Raw genomic sequence first — 18,832 nt, 5'->3', positions numbered from 1 at the left:
CCGCGATGGGGCTCAGTCAGTGATGTCACCCACATGTGAGGACTAGCATCCTGCTTGTCCTGGGATAAAGCAAAATTGCTTACCTTGTAATAGGTGTTATCCCAGGACAGCAGGATGTAGTCCTCACATGTGGGTGACATCGGTAATGGAGCCCTATACGGAAAAACTTCTGTCAAAGTTTCCTTGAAACTTTTGACTGGCACCCAGAGTGCCCACTGAGCATGCCCAGCATGCCATGATATTTCTGGCCACAGGGGTCTCCCTTCAGTCTGTTTTGTAGCAATTAGCGTTAGCCAAAAAATAAAATAATAAGACGTATCGGACCCAACTCCGTGGGGTGGCGGGTGGGTTTCGTGAGGACTACATCCTGCTGTCCTGGGATAACACCTATTACAAGGTAAGCAATTTTGCTTTATCCCAGGACAAGCAGGATGCTAGTCCTCACATATGGGTGATTAGCAAGCTAGAGGCTGAGTCATTTTGTAGTGAAACAACGGTGAAGTATTGTTGTTGGAAATGAATCAGCTGAAAATCACAGCAGGCTGGATGAGTAGGAGTTGGGATTAAGTTGGAAACAAGTTCTTTAAGACAGATTGTCCATAGGCTGAATCTTGTCTTCCTTCCTTGTCTAGACAGTAGTGAGCTGCAAAGGTGTGAAGAAAACTCCATGTTGCCGCTTTACAAATGTCAAGAATAGGTACAGAGCGAAGGTGTGCTACTGAGGTTGACATTGCTCTGACTGAATGTGCTTTTACTCGCCCTTGAAGAGTAAGGCCTGCTTTCTCATAACAAAACTGTATGCAATCTGCTAGCCATAAAGTATGTTTACCCACTGCCTTACCTGGTTTGTTTGCATCATAAGATACAAAAAGTTGACTGGATTTCCTTTGGACTGCAGTGCGGTTTAAGTAGAAAGATAGTGCATGTTTACAGTCCAAGGTATGTAAGGCTCTTTCTCCTTGGTGAGAATGAGGCCTTGGAAAGAAAGTTGGTAAAACTATAGATTGGTTCAAGTGGAATTCCGTGACTACCTTAGGAAGGAATTTGGGATGAGTACGGAGGACCACCCTGTCATGTAGGAACTTTATAAAAGGTTCATATGTGACAAGTGCTTGTAGTTCACTGATTCTTCTAGCTGATGTAATGGCTATGAGGAAGATAGTTTTCCATGTAAGAAATTTTAGATCACAGGTATCTATGGGTTCGAATGGAGAATGCATGAGCCTGGTTAATATTACGTTTAGGTCCCATTGTATGCTTGGGGGATGAAATGGAGGTTTAAGGTGAGTTAAACCTTTCATAAATCTACTGACGAGAGGCTGTGTAGAGATAGGTGCATCTCCCATCTTGATATGGTAAGCTGAGATTGCACTCAAATGTACTCTTACAGATGAAGTCGGAATACCAGAGTCTGAAAGATGGTATAGGTAATCTAGTAGTGAGGTAGTGGGGCAAGTGAAAGGATCAATAGATTTCTGGCTGCACCACAAAGTAAATTTTTTCTATTTGTAGGAATAATTCTTTCTAGTGGAAGGTTTACGTGATGCTATAAGCATTTGAGATATAGTGGTTGGAAGGCTGAGTGGTTGTAAAATCAAGCTTTCAACATCCATGCTGTCAGAGCTAAGGATTGGAGGTTGGGATGGCGCAACCAACCCTGTTCCTGAGATATGAGATTGGGAGCTACTCCCAGGCGAATGGGATTCCTGACTGAGAGGTCTAGCAGTGTGGGAAACCATACTTGTCGAGGCCAGTATGGGGCTATGAGTATCATAGTCCCTTTGTCCTGTTGCAGCTTCACTAGAGTTTTGGTTATGAGCGGTATCGGTGGATATGCGTATAACAGGCCTGAGTTCCAATGGCGAGCAAAGGCATTCTTTGGCAGGCTGTTCTCCTGTCGTAGCAGGGAGCAATAATCGTTCACTTTGTAGTTCAGATGGGATGCAAAGAGATCTATTGTTGGTTGACCTCAACGTTGAAAGATCTTGGCTGCTATCGCTGGATCCAAGGACCACTCGTGTGGTTGGAACGGACGACTGAGGCGATCGGCTATCATGTTGTGGATGCCTGCTAGGTAAGTGGCCCGTAGAAGAATTGAATGTGCTAGGGCCCAGTCCCAAATCTGTGCTGCTTCTTGGCAAAGGAGGTAGGAACCTGTTCCCCCTTGCTTGTTGATGTACCACAAGGCTACTGTGTTGTCTGTTTGGATCAGAACAGTCTTGTGTGAAAGGCAGTCCTTGAACGCATGCAGCGCATAACGTATAGCTCGAAGCTCTAGGAAGTTTATCTGAAAAGAGGCTTCGGTTTTTGTCCATGTCCCCTGGGTCTTCAGATGACCAATGTGCGCTCCCCAACCTATAGTAGACGCATCTGTAGTTAATGTTACTTGTGGAACTGGTTGCTGGAAAGGTAGACCCTTGAGCAAATTGTTCATTGATGTCCACCATAGGAGGGAAGAACACAGTTCCTGAGTTATTTGAAATGTGAGAGGACAACGGTTGAATGGCTTGAATCCATTGTGTTTTGAGTGTCCATTGCATTAGTCTCATGGTCAATCTGGCCATGGGAGTGACGTGAACTGTGGAGGCCATGTGACCGAGGAGGGTGAGGCACTGATGAGCTGTGACTCGAGATTGAGTTCGGAGAGAGTGTGCCAGGAGAATGAGTGTATGGGCACGGTCTCTTGGAAGAAATGCTTTTGCTATGATGGTGTTTAAATCTGCACCGATGAATTGTAGAAGGTGAGATGGTGTGAAATGTGATTTCTGATAATTGATGAGAAACCCCAAGGAGTGAAGCAAGTTGACTGTGAGCTTGACCGATGCAAGTGATCCAGGATGTTCCCACAGTCGGTACATGAGTTCCTGGAGCACCTCATGCACTGGCACAGCCAAAATTTCCTTTGGCGGATCTACGAATTGTAGAACCTCCAGTGTTTTTTGTCTGGAATCTATTTCTGACTGTAGCTGGAAAGGGATAGTCTCTGCCATGTCCTTTACGAAGTTGGAGAATGACAAATCCTCCGGAGGAGACTTTCTATGGTCCTCGGGAGGCGAAGGTTCAGAAAGCATATCTTCATCTGAAGAGATATCTGTGTCAGTATCTGTACCCGTGTCCCTTGGGTGCAGTACTGGCTGTGGCCTAGTAGGCATCGATGGTGGAACCTTTGGGATTGATGGGAATAGAGGAGACTGTGGGTGGTGAGGCCTAGGAACTCCTGAAAGTCCTGGAATGGGTTCTTCCTCGATGTCTTGAGGTTTCTTCGACATGGCATTGATTAAAGTATCCAGTTTTTGCATCAGAGGTTTGGAAAAAAGATACCTCTGGGGCTGGCATCGATGGAGTCATCGGAGGAATCGATGCCGGAATCGAAGGCGACATTGGCATTGACAGTAACGGATTCGATGGCACCGGAGCTGGTGTCGATGGCAAAGTCGGTGCCGCTGGCTGTAATGGCATCGTGTTGAGGAGCGCTTGTTGTACCGCTTGACGGATATATCCATCAAGTTCCACCCGCATAGCTGATGGAATTAGAGCAGCTATGGGGGGAGGTGGTGATGGCGATGCCGGTACCTCCTCAGAGCCCTGAGGAGGTACGGGACCCTGCACCGATATCGGTGGGGGATCGCCCTGGAATCGTAGGCCTTGGAGACTCCACGCTCAGCTGAGCTTTCTTAGCGGAAGAGGCAGATTCCATCGATGACGTAGCAGGCACCGGTTCGATGGTTGAGGCGTGCGGGCGTCAATGCCGATGCTTCTCTTTCGATTTCTCACTGCCCGATGTGGACGCCTTCGACGATGGCGAGGGGGAGAGAGTGGGAGCATCTCCGGCCTCACCTGGAAGTCGTTTTTTAAGGATTACCTTATGAATCGACCCAGAGGGAGACGATTGGGCTGACGTCGATGCTGCTGGGAGCAACTGAATTTTGAAAAGGTGCTCCATCTTCTCCATCCGGAGCCGACGTCCCTTCGATGTCATCTCAGTGTACAGATTGCAGGACCTGACATCTGTTTTTCGCCCAGGCAGAGCACACATTCCTGGTGCGGGTCCGTTATGGACATGTTTCTGGCACAATTTGGGCATTTTTTGAAACCCGAGGCCATTTTAGTCGGACAGCCGTCGACGACTATGGCGCGAAAAAACGGTATGGAACCAACAAAAATGAAAGAGAAAAACTTACCGCGATGGTAAGGAAGGGAGTCCCTTGCGGTAGGAAGTTTTCCTAACTTTTTTTGAAAAGTTTTAAAGTGTAGTGAAAAATCACCACAGGACTCCAATTTAACCGCAAGGCTAACGGCTTCGCGGAAAAAAGAAGACTGAAGGGAGACCCCTGTGGCCAGGAATATCATGGCATGCTGGGCATGCTCAGTGGGCACTCTGGGTGCCAGTCAAATGTTTCAAGGAAACTATGACAGAAGTTTTTCCGTATAGGGCTCCATTACCGATATCACCCTTATGTGAGGACTAGCATCCTGCTTGTCCTGGGATAAACCATTTTACCTGTGCTTTCTGAAGAAAGTTGGTATTTCTGAGGTCCAAGAATTACACTATTCTTTCTGTTGAAAGAAAGAATAGTGTAATTAGAACTCCCCAACCCCCTCCTTCCCCCCTCTGTGCTTTGTAGCGTCTGGGGGAGTGTACTGGGAACTTTGGTACAAGGTGCGGTGGCTGCTCTGATATCCAGCCAGATGGGAGACTAGGTGTCCCACTGGAGGGGCTGATGTAATCTGGATATCATGTAACCTCCCACGGGAGTGTGAGCGATAAGTCTTACCCGCATTTCTGTGTGCTGTACAAGGAGACACTGAGACCTGTCGTCAGGCTTTGAAGTGGACTTGCACTTGAGGCAGTATTTGCTGAATCTCGTGTTTAGCAGATCAGCGAATGCACCTGGATCTTTGGTTCTGAAGCAGGAACCAGAAGTCAGAGCATTAATCAGTACAGAGCCTCGTTGCTGAAAAAGGGAGGAAGCCCTGATACAATCCCAAAGAAATGAATGTAAGGTTCTCCTGGTATTGTGGCTGACATAGCGATATGTGACACTAATACAGTTCTTGGAAGGTACATGACCCAGAACTTTTCAAACCATGTGGCCCGAATTAGAGAACACATCTCAATGGAAATTCCGCAGAAGCGGGTACTTACCATCCGATGTGGATCGCCGAAGGACGAGCCGGTGAAGATTGCTGGCTCTGTGGATTTCAGGAGTCCTCGAGGGGTAGCCTGTGGACGTAGACGTCCGTCTCAACTCTGATGCTTGGTATGGTGGCGCAGGTATAGAGGAGACAGGTTGGGCGTGGCTGGCGCTTACACCGTGATTAGTGGAGGGCCACAATCCCACACCGATGATGGTGGGGCACGCTGGGAACAGGGGAGCCGATTAACGAGCTCGTGAACCCGATCCTCGTCGCAGCGGCTCGATCTCTCGTGACGCCAATGCAGAATCCTTCGGACCTCGATCCGGTGTTTCTGGAGCACCAAGGACTGCCAAAACTGTGCGGAACAGTGCCGATGGCAGTGGTGATGTTGCTCGGCCCAAGCATTGTCCAGCATCGAGAAGGATAGCACCAATGTGCTGGATGGTGTTGGTGGCGGATGGTCATCGTGTCTGTGACGAAGCATGCCACGCTGCTCGGCCCGGTCTTTCCCCAGCGCAGAGATGGAAGCTCTTGCTGTCTTGGAGGGCGATTGATGACGGACTGTCAGCATGCCTGCTCTGCTCCTGGCACTAAGTAGTGTCGTAGGCTAAAATGGGGCTTTAATAAGAACCCAAAGCATGGAGCACTGTGTTCAGGCGAGGGCATTACATGGCGGTGCTATGTCGGAATTGACGGGGGTCGATGGCGGCCGAAGCGGCCGAGGGTATTGTCAAAAGTATATATGAAAAAACGTCGATGACTCAGCCACAATAATGACGACAGTGACTGAGCACTGACTGCATCGGTGTAGGTATCTATGGGAACGATGTGACATCGAATAATCGAAAAAAACATCGTTGGTATCGGAAAAAAGATACCGGCATCGACAGAGTCGATGACCGCATCGATAGGAACGTCGAAGTCACAGATGGAAATGACATGGGCGTCGAGGGGCATCGATGTATGGAGGTGGGCGCAGAGGGCATCGGTGGCATGGCCATGGATGTCGACGGTATCGATTGGATAGACTCGGGCAGCAATGGCGTCATTGGCATTGATGCCACGGACACGAGCACCAACGCCACGATCGTGGGCACCGATGGATTCGACATGGGCATCGATGCCATGGATGTGAGCACTGATGGCCACCGATGAAAAGGCCCTGGGCATCGATGGCATCCAAAAAATAAAGGATGGCATCGATGGAATGACCCCGGCATCGATGGAAGTGCCCCAGGCGAAGGTGGCATCGACCCGGGCATGGATGGCATCGAGACAAGGTGTACGTTGATGGCATCCATCCGGGCAATGATGGCACCGAAGGAACCCAAGGAAAAATCAGTGCCATGGATGAACAACATAAACGGCACTGAGAAACGATGCAGGGACCGATGGCATCAGAGTACCGCGGGGGGAGGGGTACCAATGGCATCTAAGAATCCAGGACGGTCTAAAGGGGGTACCGACAGTAGTGATGGGGCATCGACAGCGCGAGGGTACCGAGGAAATCGAAGGACCTGAATCTACAGGGGCCCTGGTGGCAACGGAAACCGTGAAAGTCCCTGTCCCACTAGCGCTAATAACCAAGCAGAGTGTCACAGAGGGACACTCACAGGCTATGTGTAGCTAACTGAAAAAATAGGGAGAGGGAAGGCCGCAGTCGGTTGGCAGGCCAGAAAGGTGAAAGGACTGACTGAAAAAACAGGGCATAGTACTCACCGAGCGTCGAATAAACGTATGCGGAGGGAGACCCATGCAGGGAAAAGTATTTGTGAAGTAAAAGTTTAAGTCTTTCCTTGAGGAAAAAGTGTTAGAATTTCTCACAGAGCTCCTAACCGCTATGCTTACTGCAGAGCGGAAAAAAGAAGACTGAGGGAGACACCTGTGGCTCACAGGGATAATTGCAGGCTGAGCATGCTCAGTACACTCAGTGTGCCAGTGTCAGTCAAAGCTTTGTAGAAACTTTGACAGAAAAGTTTTCCGTACAGGGCCCCATCCTGTGATGTCACCCATATGTGAGGGCTACCATCTTGCTTGCCTGTGAGAATAGGATGTACCTCCCCGGAAGCACTCCTGCCACTGTTGCCCTGTGACTGACTCTCTAGTGTCCCTGTAGAAGCTGTAGTTGGTTCCCCCTTCTGCTATGTGCTGTACATGCTCAGCACCAGCCACCCTAATGAGCAGCAGTATAATCAAGAATCAAATCAGATAATGGCCATATACCACAATAACAACTGAATGAATCAACTGACCTAATGAGCATGAGAAATTTATTTTGGATCCATAAAGTAAAGAAAATAGTCTAGTTGTGTCTTTTTACTGTATGTATTATGTTGTATTCCCGGTTTCTTACCTCTATCGCTTCCGTTAGTGCCAAAGAAATCATCTGTGACATTTAAATTATGGACGTAATCTGAAAGAGATGAAATACTTGGCAAATGAAGTACTCTGGGCCTGACCTAGCCAAGGAATTTCTTCCATTCTGTGCGGACAGGAAAATCCTTGGAAAAATCAATCAAACTATGTACTATTAATAATAAAATATGAGATTGCGTATATGGTAAGATGACAGCACATGTCTAATTTACAAGAGCGCAGGGAGAACACACTTGTGACAGATTCTTTGGGGGTATCAACACTCAGTTTTTTCCCCACAACTCTCGTCTAAATAAATTCTCTTGCAGAGCACTAATGATTACTGGGTGAATGGGTTAGAACTGCTGCATTTCCAAACATCATCATATCAGCTGTGAACATTTAAGTCAACCAGCACAGTAAACAAAACTTCTCTCTCCAATCACGGCCTATCTGGAGGAAATGATGATCAATTACATCTCTCCAGTCTGCTCCATGGTTTGGAGAAATAAAGAAGCTTTTACAGAAAGATTTTTGTTAGTGTCAGCTTATTATTGGCTAGGCTGAAATGCTATCTAAGGGCATATAGACCCAAAATATATTGCTGTGAAGCACAAGGAATATTCTAAGAATCCCACTGCATAGCAATTTGAATTATTTCAACTACTATTCAAAGTCTAATTAGGTGCTACTGGTTGTTATTGTACCTGCAAAGGTACAGTGAAGGGCTCATTAGCTGACCAAAGTGGGATTTTATGGGGCTTACAGTAAATCTGGAATAGCTAAAGCTGTTGTTTTTTCCAATGAGAAGCATAAAATATTCTCTAGCTATACATTCTCAAAAGCAGCTTTTTAAAAGTAAACATTATTGGGGAGCCAGCCCTGCAGTCTCGTATTAGTTTCCTGCCTGCTGGGGCCAATAGGGCTCAGGAGCACTGCACAAGTGATACACCTGGTGCCAGGGAGGGAAGGTAGATGGCCAATACTGCATTTAAGCCTGCTGCTACAGGGTACTAGAATTTCCCCTGGGAAAAATCCAGAGTTGTTGGCTTCTTTTATATACATCCCTTTTGGAGGAGAGAAATTCTAGAAAGTGACAGGGAAACCAGTTCAGATCAGAGGAAGCCCTTGCCATGTACCTCAACATGGGGACTGCAGAATATGTTTTTACTGCCTCTTCCACCCCCATGAACTTTTCTTATAGTGTTAATGACAGAAACTGCCAAGATATCATAGCATCCTTTTCTTGTTTTTGGACGCCGGCGTTATTGATACTTACTGTAAATAAATTGTCCAGTGTTGAATAAAAAGTTGGACATAAGCACCCAGTAGACCACCATGGCACCAACCAGAGACACCATAGAGAACAGGAGGCTGGACCACTGCCCAAACGTGCCAAAATAGTACTTGCAAACTTCTGGGAACTCCCAGCTTGAAGTATCCACGTCCGCTAAAATTTAAAATTACAGTTCATTGATAGGCGAAACCCATAAAGGTGGTCATTGCTATTGCAATCCATTCTTATACAAATACAGCTTCCATGGCAATAACTGCTCAGCATGACTTTATAATTTGTCCTTTAATGTGACAGGTGAATCACAGAAATGTTTAGACTAGAGTCTACATAGGTTACTTGTAAGACCCCATCTTGAACATGTGTTCAGTTCTGGAGGCAGAACCTTCGTAGAAACATTGAGAAGAATGAAGCAGGTCAGAAAGGGGTTACTAAAATGACAAACTCTACAAAGAATGGTTTTCGATTCTCAAAATGTTCCAGCTGGAGGACATAAGCCATGGGGGACATGAGAAAAACTTTCAAATATTTGACAGATTTGAATAAAGTACAGCGAGGTGAAAGCTTCCATGGCCAGACACAGAATGCAGTGGTACAGGGGTAGTGAGGAGTAACAGGCAGAAGAAATGAAAAAGGGACATACTTGAGACAGTTGTGGAAGGCAGTGGTGGGAGCAAAGTTGAGAGACTGGGTGTGAGATTCAGTGCATGGTGTAGGGGAAGCTAGCACTGGCTTAGGCAATGGCATATATATGCTCATTTACCCAGAAAACCAGAGAGAAGGTCTCAAACTGGACAGACGATGGACCAGTTGATGTTTATCCTCTATCATTTACTATGCAAGTCTACGCAAAGGGCTAGAATGCAGACATTTCAACACACACACACACACACGAGCGCTACTGCAGCATCCTTACGTATTATGGCTCGGGATTTCAATATTCTGTAGCAGCAGTAAAGAGTCAGCACACCCATTAGGATGAGAATACAGACACCAGTGGTGAAGCCAGCCTATCAAAAAGAAAATGCATTGTTAATGTGCATCATTTTTTTTGTTGTTGTTTGGAATATGGAGAATGCTTTTCCATTTACTAGGTCAGTTACTGTACCTGCTTTATTCCCCAAGGGATACTTAGCACAGATGTACCCATCATAGTATTCCAAATCATGAAACTGAAATACAGACAAATATGTTAGTTATATGTTTCACACTTCCTCATAGGTTATGGCGAGAGAATGACTAACACAGAGCCTCCAAGAACATGACGATTCTGGTGGCCGGAGAGGGCGGGAGGTTACGCACATCGTCACTATGCTGGAATTTTCGCCAGAGCTGTCTGTGTCCCCTCCAACTTTTATCGCAGATCCTAATGGACTATACACAAAGATGTCCTCTGAGTCCGGAATTACATGATCTGGAGCAATCTGACAGATTAAACAAAAAAATTAGGAAGTAAAAAAACCCTGCTCCCATTACATTAATAAAAATAAACATTAAAAAAATCCTTCCTGAAATGGTATTGTACAAAACAATTTGAAATGTACTTAACTGTGCAACTTTATAATCATTTGCTAGTCGATTCAAATTTAAAAAACTGTTCATAAATTTAAAAAAAGAAATGTGTGGGATAAATAAAAAGCAGTTCTTTGTTGAGAAGCCTGTTTTCCCAATATCCTAAATGGTATTTGAGTAGCTATTAATTATCTGCCTTATTATGCACATCCTTTAGAATCATTACCAAAGCACTGAGAACCTGGGGGCAGGACCAGGAGGTAGGAGTTAGCCAATGGCCAGTACCACCTACTTCCTATTCAGACAGGTCCAGAGGGGGCAACGGGGAGCAAAAAACTTTTCAATTTAAAAACAAACAAAAAAAAAAAAATTGAGTATTTTTTTTTAAGCACGTCTCCTGTGGCAGCCACGCTTAGAACATTGTCACAAATTACCTCACACGGGACAATGATCTGATTTGTTCATGTAGTATGCAAGTGGGAACCAGACCGATCCAATCTATGTGAAATGCTTTGTGATGCTCAAATATATTAATTGTAGCTCTTACAAATTTCAAGAACCTCCTTTCTTTAATAGGCATGTGTCAGCGAGCACTCTGTGCATTTCTGCAACACTGCCAAGGACAATGTGGACAGCTTCTGGGTTACACTGCTACACAAGCCAGTGCTATGTGCAATAGATACTAGGCCTCGTACTCCCAGTCATCTCTTATACCTGTCCATGGGGACATAGTTCCACAGATAGCAAGTCTTTCAAAGCTGTTAATATTCTGAAGAAAAACATGACAACAATGAACATACTGAAAACGGTACAGAAGGGCAACTCACCAACCACTGCTCCACTCATTTGTCCCTTGGCAGTGACAAAACATAAGGAGTAAGACCCTATATCTTTTGTGCATAGAGAGAGATTTGAAAATGTGTCCATGGCTTCTTTGCCAGGGCAGAAATGCACTGACCATGTACTGTACTCTGCCTCCACTCTGACCCCGATTAATAAGGTGTGCTAGTCCGAGTACATACGTCAGTGTGTGGTTCTGCAGACATTGTGGTGTGTAGAACTTTACTCCCTGTGAAGCAAGGAGTTTAGCGCACAAAAAAGTGTGTGCATAGCTTAGTGTTTCTCCACACAAATTCCATATTAATTTAGGAATTAGTTATTATTCCTCCTCAGTGCAGAGAGGTGTGCAGGCTTAACTTGTGCTCTGTGCGTATTAACCAAGACTTATGCACACAAAAGTCTGTGCCTAAAAAGCAGAGTTGCTTACCTGTAACAGGTGTTCTCCCAGGACAGTAGGATGTTAGTCCTCACATATGGGTGACATCATCAGGATGGAGCCCTATCACGGAACACTTTTGTCAAAGTTTCTAGAACTTTGACTGGCACGCTGAGCATGCCACTAATCTTGCATCCAGCAGGGGTCCCCCTTCACTCTCGTTTGTAGCAAAAAGTACGAGCGAAAAATAAAATAAGAAAATGTAAGCGAACCCAACTCTGCGGGGTGGCGGGTGGGTTTCGTGAAGACTAACATCCTGCTGTCCTAGGAGAACACCTGTTACACGTAAGTAACTCTGCTTTCTCCCAGGACAAGCAGGATCAGGATGGTAGCCCTCACATATGGGTGAATAAGCGAGCTACAGGATGCCCGAGTAGAGTGAACCAAAAGCACCCAACGACGTGCAACAGGCACAACAACAGGGATGGTTTTGGGTATGAAGGCAGCCTGAGTTTCACAGTGGGTCCCAGGAAGGAAGTTGGGTTATTAAACTGGAAACAAGTTACGTAGGACAGACTGGCCAAAGATGGAATCCTGCCTTGCCAGCCTTGTCAAGACAATAAGCTGCAAAGGTGTGGAGAGAGCTCCATGTGGCAGCTCTGCAGATGTCAGCAAGAGGTACAGAATGGAGGTGTGCTACTGATGTTGCCATGGCTCTTACTGAATGCGCTTTCACGCATTCCTGTAGCGGAAGGCCTGCTTGTTGGTTGCAGAAGGTAATACAGTCTGCCAGCCAGGTGGACAGGGTCTGCTTGCCCACCGGAACTCCCAGTTTGGTTTTATCAAAGGAGATAAAAAGTTGGGTTAACTTCCTATGGGCTGCAGTGTGGTCTAAATAGAAGGCTAGTGCACGTTTGCAGTCCAAGGAATGCAGTGCCCGCTCACCTGGTTGTGAGAGAGGTTTTGGATAAAAGGTAGGAAGTATTATGGACTGATTTAATGGAAATTAGAAACTACCTTTGGCAGAAATTTAGGGTGAGTGCGGAGTACCACATGATCGTGGAGATGTGGGTATGTTACCAGTGCCTGTAGCTCACTGATTCTGCAAGCCAATGTTAAAGCAACTAGAAAGAGCACTTTCCAAGTGAGATGTCGGAGCTTGCAGGAGTGTAGGAGCTCGAACGGAGGTCGCATGAGCCGTGCTAGCACAACAATGAAGACCTATGCCGGAACCGGAGGATGCAGTGGAGGCTTCAGTTGTAGCAAGCCTCTCATAAAGCGCCCTACAAGGGGTTGCGCCGAGATCAGGGCATCTCCTATGCCTTTGTGGTAAGCGGCTATGGCGCTGACATGCACTCGGATGGAGGAAGTTTGTAGGCCAGACTCCAAGAGATACCAGAGGTAGTCTAGGAACCTTGTTGTGGGGCAGGAAAAGGGATCTATTTCCTTTGTCATACACCACAAGGAAAATCTTTTCCATTTGGAACGATAAGATTTTCTAGTAGAAGGCTTTCATGAAGCTACGAGGACCTGGGACACATTGTCAAAAAGGTGAAGGGATTGTAGTATCAACCTTTCAACATCCATGCTGTCAGAGACAGGGAGTAGAGGTTCGGATGACGCAACAGCCCGTAGTTCTGCGTTATTAGAGTTTGATCTGTGCCCAGGCGAATTGGCTGCTGGACTGAGAGGTTGGGAAACCAAACTTGCCACGGCCAGTGAGGGGCTATGAGGATCATTGTGCCCTGGTCTTGTTGCATCTTCATGAGATTCTTGCTGATGAGTGGAAGTGTAGGGTAGGCATATAGAAGACCTGTTGTCCACGAGTGGGTGAAGGCATCCCTTGGTGGTGTCCGGCGGCTGCGGTGTAGAGAATAGAAGTTGTCTACTTTGCTGTTGTGAATTGACGCAAAAGAGGCCTATGTGCGGGCAGCCCTCACTGGTGGAAAATTCGGTTTGCTACAGTGGGATCTAGGGACCATTTGTGGGGGATGAAAGGTCTGGCTGAGATTGTCCGCCATCCCATTGTCCATGCCTGCCAGATAGGTTGCTCTCAGAAGCATGGAATGGGAGAGAGCCCAGGCTCAGATCTGCACCGCCTCCTGGCATAGCAGGTAAGAGCCTGCGCCCCTTTGCTTATTGAGGTACCACATCGCTACCTGGTTGTCTGTTTGGATTAGGATTATCTTGTTGGATAGGCAATCCTGAAAAGCGAATAGGGCATACCATATCGTCCAGAGATACAGAAAATGTATCTGGTGCTTTGCTTCCGTTGTGGTCCAGGTTCCCTGAGTTTGTAGGTTGTTGACATGGGCTCCCCAACCCAGATTGGAGGCATCTGTGGTTAAAGTAATTTGAGGATACGGGGGGTTCAAAAGGTAGTCCTATCTGAAGATTGGACTCCTGTATCCACCAAGCTAGTGAGAGTCGAAGTTGGTTGGTGACGTGGACAATGTGGGATAGATCTTGATGTGATTGGGACCACTGGGACTTTAAAGTTCACTCTCATGGCTAGTTGAGCCATTGGGGTAACGTGAACCGTGGATGCCATGTGACCTAGCAAGGTTAATAGGTGACTAGCTGTGGTGGTTCGGCGAGTCTGTACTGCTTTGGTCAAAGTTGACAATGTGCGTGCTTGGTCCTTTGGGAAGAACGCTTTGGCTTGAATGGTGTTTAGATCTGCTCCAATGAACGAGAGGGTGTGTGATGGAGTCAGATGTGACTTGAGATAAGTTTATGAGAAACCCCAAGGATTATAGCAGGCTGATGGTAAAATGGAGGGATTGAAGCAATACCTCCTTGGATGGACCTCTGAGTAGCCAATCATCTAGATATGGATAGACGAGGATACTGCGTTGTCGCAGGTAAGCTGCTAACGCCAGGCCGAATGGCAGCACTCAGTACTGGAAATGCCTTTGACCTACTAGGAATCTGAGATACTTTCGGTGAGGAGGGGATATGGCTATGTGGGCATAAGCCTCCTGAAGTTCTAGAGAGCAGAGCCAATCTCTCTTTTGCAGGAGAGGGCGCATGGTGCCCAAGGTGACCATCCTGAACTTTGCGGAGGTGTTTGTTTAGGACGTGGAGGACCAGAATAGGACATATGCCGCCTGACTTTTTTGGAATTAGAAAATATCGCGAGTAGAACCTTTTTCCTCGCCCAAGCAGGGGAACCAGTTCCACGGCATTGGACTGGAGGAGGATGGAGAGTTCTGCCTCGAGAAGTGGAGTATGATTGGTTAGACTCCATGCCAGACGTGGTGGAAAGTCCAGTGGTAGCGTAAGGAAGTTTAGATGGTAACTATGGGCAACCACAGAAAGGACCCATTGGTCAGTCGTGATTGTGTGCCATATGTTGACAAAGTAGCACAGGCGGTCTCCCACAGGAAATTTTGTTGGAGGTGAGGATTGACTGCTGCTATCTAGAAGGGAGTCAAAATCCCGATGCAGGACCAGTCTGGGGAGCTGGTTGGACTTTTGGAGGCCTGTGCTGGCGAGGCTGACCTCTCTGAGAAGGTCTGGTTGGATGAGCCCGGGATGGAGGAGGGTAATATCTACCGGTTTTATAGGTTAGCCTTCTGGGTTCATGTCTAAATGGTCTTTTGATAGTGGACGAGAAGTCAGAGGGAACAGTAGATAGTTGATGCAATGTCTCATGATGGTCTCTGAGTTGTGCAACTGCTTCTTGAATTTTCTCTCCAAACAAATTGTCCCCTGTACATGAAAGGTCTGCTAACCTGTCCTGAACTTCTTGACGCAAGTCTGAAGATTTCAGCCATGCCCAGCGTCTGGCATTGATACCTGCTGCTGACACTTTGGAGACAGTCTCAAAGATATCATAGGCCGCTCTGACCTCACGTTTTCCAGCATCAAGGCCTTTCTGGCCTCCTCGGGCAGGGATTTGGAGAAATCCTGAAGTTGCTTCTAGAGGTTTCTAGGGTATTGTGTCATATATAGCTGGTAGGCTGCTATACGTGCCATCAACATAGAACCCTGGAACACTCTGCGGCCGAAGGCGTCCAAGGATTTCTGCTCTTTTCCATGAGGGGCAGAAGAATGAGGACGGGACCTCTTAGCCGCCTTCTGAGCGGATTCGACCACTACGGAGTGGTGAGGGAGCTGGCTCTTCTGAAATCCTAGAGCTGATTGAACAAGGGAGGTAGCATCAGTTTTCCTGTTCACCGGTGGAACTGTACCTGGGTGTTCCCAGGTACAATGTAACAAGTCAAGCAGAACTTCATGGACTGGAATTGCCATTACTTCCTTGGGGGCATCCACGAATTGCAGAACTTCCAGCATTCTATGCCTGCCATGCTCTTCAGTTTGCAGCTTAAAAGGGATGGTCTCAGACATTTCCTTTATAAAGCTGGCAAATGATAGGTACTCTGGAGGGGAGCTGAGTCTTTCTTCTGGAGGTGAAGGTTCTGATAGGATATCTTCATAATCCTGAGAATCAAAGGAATCATCACCCCAGGGATTGTATGGTTGGTTTCCTCCACCCTGCGGTCCTTCCGATGGAGGCAAAATCCCTAATCCAGCCGGATCAGGAGGTGGCACCGATGGAAACGGTGGAGGCAGCACAGAGGCTGGTGGAGGCACTGATGGTATCGGTGTTTTCAATGGTCGACGGGGTGGAAATATACCCGATGGCCCCGGAATCAGGTCCGGCATCGACGTATCTTGCTCTTCATTGTCCGATGACAGAGGAATTGGGGGTCAATGCAGGTGGAGGAATCGATGGTCTCTGAGGCATCACTGGTCCGAAAAGCGCATGCACCGATGGAAGTGCGCTGATAAGGGTATCTAGCCTTTCGAGTAGTGGAGTCAACATCGTAGGCACTGGGTCAGGCCTTGGCATGGGAGTCTGTGCTGTTGGCGATTGAAATCCTCAAAGCGCTTGGAGGACTGCCTCTTGGATCATCCGGTCCAATTCCTCCCGGAAGGCTGGTGTTGGTAACGCAGCTGCTAGGGTTGGAGGCTCCATGGGTGTTGCCGGAGGGTCCACAGGAATTTGTGGAGTCTCGGCTCTCGGCACCATTGCAGGTGAGGAACACCTCGGTGTCCCGGGTCCAGAGGAGGATGGGGGCTCCTCTCCCCGGGACTTCTTGGTCGGTGGTTCCAACGATGTCGATGGTTTGTCAGTGCCTGCTCCAGAAGAAGACTCTCGTCAGTGTCTATGACTATGCTTTTCTCAGTACTTGGCCCGGTTCTTCTCCGGTGCAGAGGACAATGATGTGGAGGCCTTTGAATGTGATGATGCCGGTGATGGCTGTTGCCCGACGTCCTGATGCTGAGACGTTGATGGAGATGGAGTCGACGACGAAGACAGCTTCCGACTCTGTGCACTCTTGGCCGGCGTAGACTGGGATGAGAGCTTAGATTTGAAAAGGTGTTTCATTTTTTCTAAGCGGGCCGGCAGCCTTTCGGTGTCATTTGGGTGCAACTGGTACACAGTTGGACGTTGTGGGAAGGCCCCAAGCATAAGACGCAGGCATCTTGAGGGTCCGTAATGGACATAGTCCTTGGACACTTGGGGCACTTCCGAAAACCAGTCACCATTTTTTTTTTTTTAAAATAAGCACGGCGCACGGTCGATGGACATTGGGCACCGACCGCAAAGAACGTGGTAAAAACTTACCGGCGTTAGCGGAGGTCGATGTGGGACCCCGGGATGGGGAAAAGTTTTGAAATTTTTTAAGAAAGTTCAGTGAGGAAAAAAGTTGTGAGAAATTCTCACAGAGCTCCTGAGAACCGCGAGGCAACTGCTGCGCGGTAAAAAGACTGAAGGGGGACCCCTGCTGGATGCAGGGTTAGTGGTATGCTGAGCATGCTCAGTGTGCCAGTCAAAGTTCTAGAAACTGACAAAAGTGTTCCGTGATAGGGCTCCATCCTGATGTCACCCATATGTGAGGACTACCCATCCTGCTTGTCCTGGGAGAAACTGTTTTGTGTGCAAAAATCCTGTTTCTAAGCTTACATCATGGGTTGTAAATATTAAATGTGATTTATATGCACTAGTCATTATTTTGCACAAATCTTTAGGTTTATGCGCTTTTTTTTTTTTTAAAACTCCCAATGCATTTGATTATTATCAGCTTACTGCACTGGGAGTGAACTTTTCTTTTCTTTAGATTTATATTCCACTTTTCACACTTTTTTCAGCGTTTCAAAGTGGATTAAGAAACTGTGTGCTGGAGAAGAAATTTGGATGCTGAAATTCCTTTTGCCTGTATTGCCTGCTCTGGTGGCCCAAACCGGGGGTAAGAGAGAGATTCCTCTGGCCTTGACGGGGTGTCACAGCGGATAACGAGAGGGGCGGAACCCGGAACCATAAAATCATCGCTGTTTGCGGCGCGCGGCTATGTCAGGCTTAGCCTGGAATTGATCTGGAAATGAACTGATATGAATTTCATCTCAGGTAGGAAAATTTAAAATTTAAGGTCAGTGATCCAACTTCTCCTTCAAAGAGAATCCCTATAGCTTTGATAGTGGTACAAGAGTAACTGAGTCATTGAAAGTATCCAAGTTCCGAATAAAATATCATTGAAATTATGCCTCACACCAAGAGAAAGGCAAAATTGAAGCCTCTCTCTAATATTGCTAATGTGGACCCTGGACAGCGATCTGTCTCAGATTGATTGGAATCCCCTTAAATAACCCCCGAAGTATAGACCGCTGTGGAGGAGGATTTAGAGCATAATCCCCTACACTTGGTCACTGAAATATCTTTAAGTCCGAGGGCACCGGATACACCATCTCTACCTGGCTATAAAGGGATTGTCCCTTTAGGAGAGCCAGGATTAACCCAAGAGGTTGTTGAAGGACAAGGAAGAAAACAGAAAGAAGAATTGAAGGGGACAATGGAAATAGAAGTAGATCTTCAAGTACCTACAGAATTTGAATCTAGTATGGAAAGAAGATTCCAAATTGATTCCAGAGAAACAAGCACACCCAAGATTCTTAAGACTAAAATCGATGATTCTAAAAAATTAGATCCAGTTAGAATTATTGCTCTTACACCTGGAAATATAACCCTGGAAACAATATGGAACTATATGGTAAAGCTAGATGCCTTAATTGTAAATCTAACTGATGAAGTAAGGCAAATAAATACTTCTTTAAAGGAGAATCAGGCCTATCCTGTAAAGTGCGGCCGCGTTTACCCTGCTCCTAAGCCGTTTTTAACTTAGTTTTCGGCCGCGTTAGCCCTTCCTGCGATCCCGAATCCCCTTTAACCTACTCCTACCGCGTCCTAAATTCCCTGGGCAACCCCTTCCGCCCACGGCATGCATATTGCATGCAAACGAGCGAATTAG

The 18,832-nt window shown here is 46.9% G+C and overlaps 1 protein-coding gene across 11 annotated transcripts in view; it reads right to left on the bottom strand.

The window, feature by feature from the left end:
* The window catches only part of SLC38A9 (solute carrier family 38 member 9), a 218,863-nt gene that overhangs the window by 93,337 nt on the left and 106,694 nt on the right, over nucleotides 1-18,832 (bottom strand). For 10 of the 11 annotated variants that reach the window (XM_029577187.1, XM_029577153.1, XM_029577143.1 and 7 more), the window contains 5 exons: nucleotides 10,091-10,212; nucleotides 9,897-9,960; nucleotides 9,705-9,798; nucleotides 8,774-8,944; nucleotides 7,493-7,552 (listed from right to left, as the gene is read on the bottom strand). In XM_029577187.1, the coding sequence (XP_029433047.1) occupies nucleotides 7,493-7,552; nucleotides 8,774-8,944; nucleotides 9,705-9,798; nucleotides 9,897-9,960; nucleotides 10,091-10,212 (511 nt within the window). The remainder of the gene's footprint in view (nucleotides 1-7,492; nucleotides 7,553-8,773; nucleotides 8,945-9,704; nucleotides 9,799-9,896; nucleotides 9,961-10,090; nucleotides 10,213-18,832) is intronic. The other variant, XM_029577135.1, reaches the window with a different exon arrangement.

This window comes from Rhinatrema bivittatum, chromosome 1 (assembly GCF_901001135.1).
Source record: "Rhinatrema bivittatum chromosome 1, aRhiBiv1.1, whole genome shotgun sequence".
In the NCBI taxonomy this organism is placed as follows: domain Eukaryota; kingdom Metazoa; phylum Chordata; class Amphibia; order Gymnophiona; family Rhinatrematidae; genus Rhinatrema; species Rhinatrema bivittatum.
The sequence above is the reverse complement of the archived record's forward strand: the minus strand, read 5'-3'. Positions and strand labels throughout refer to the sequence as shown.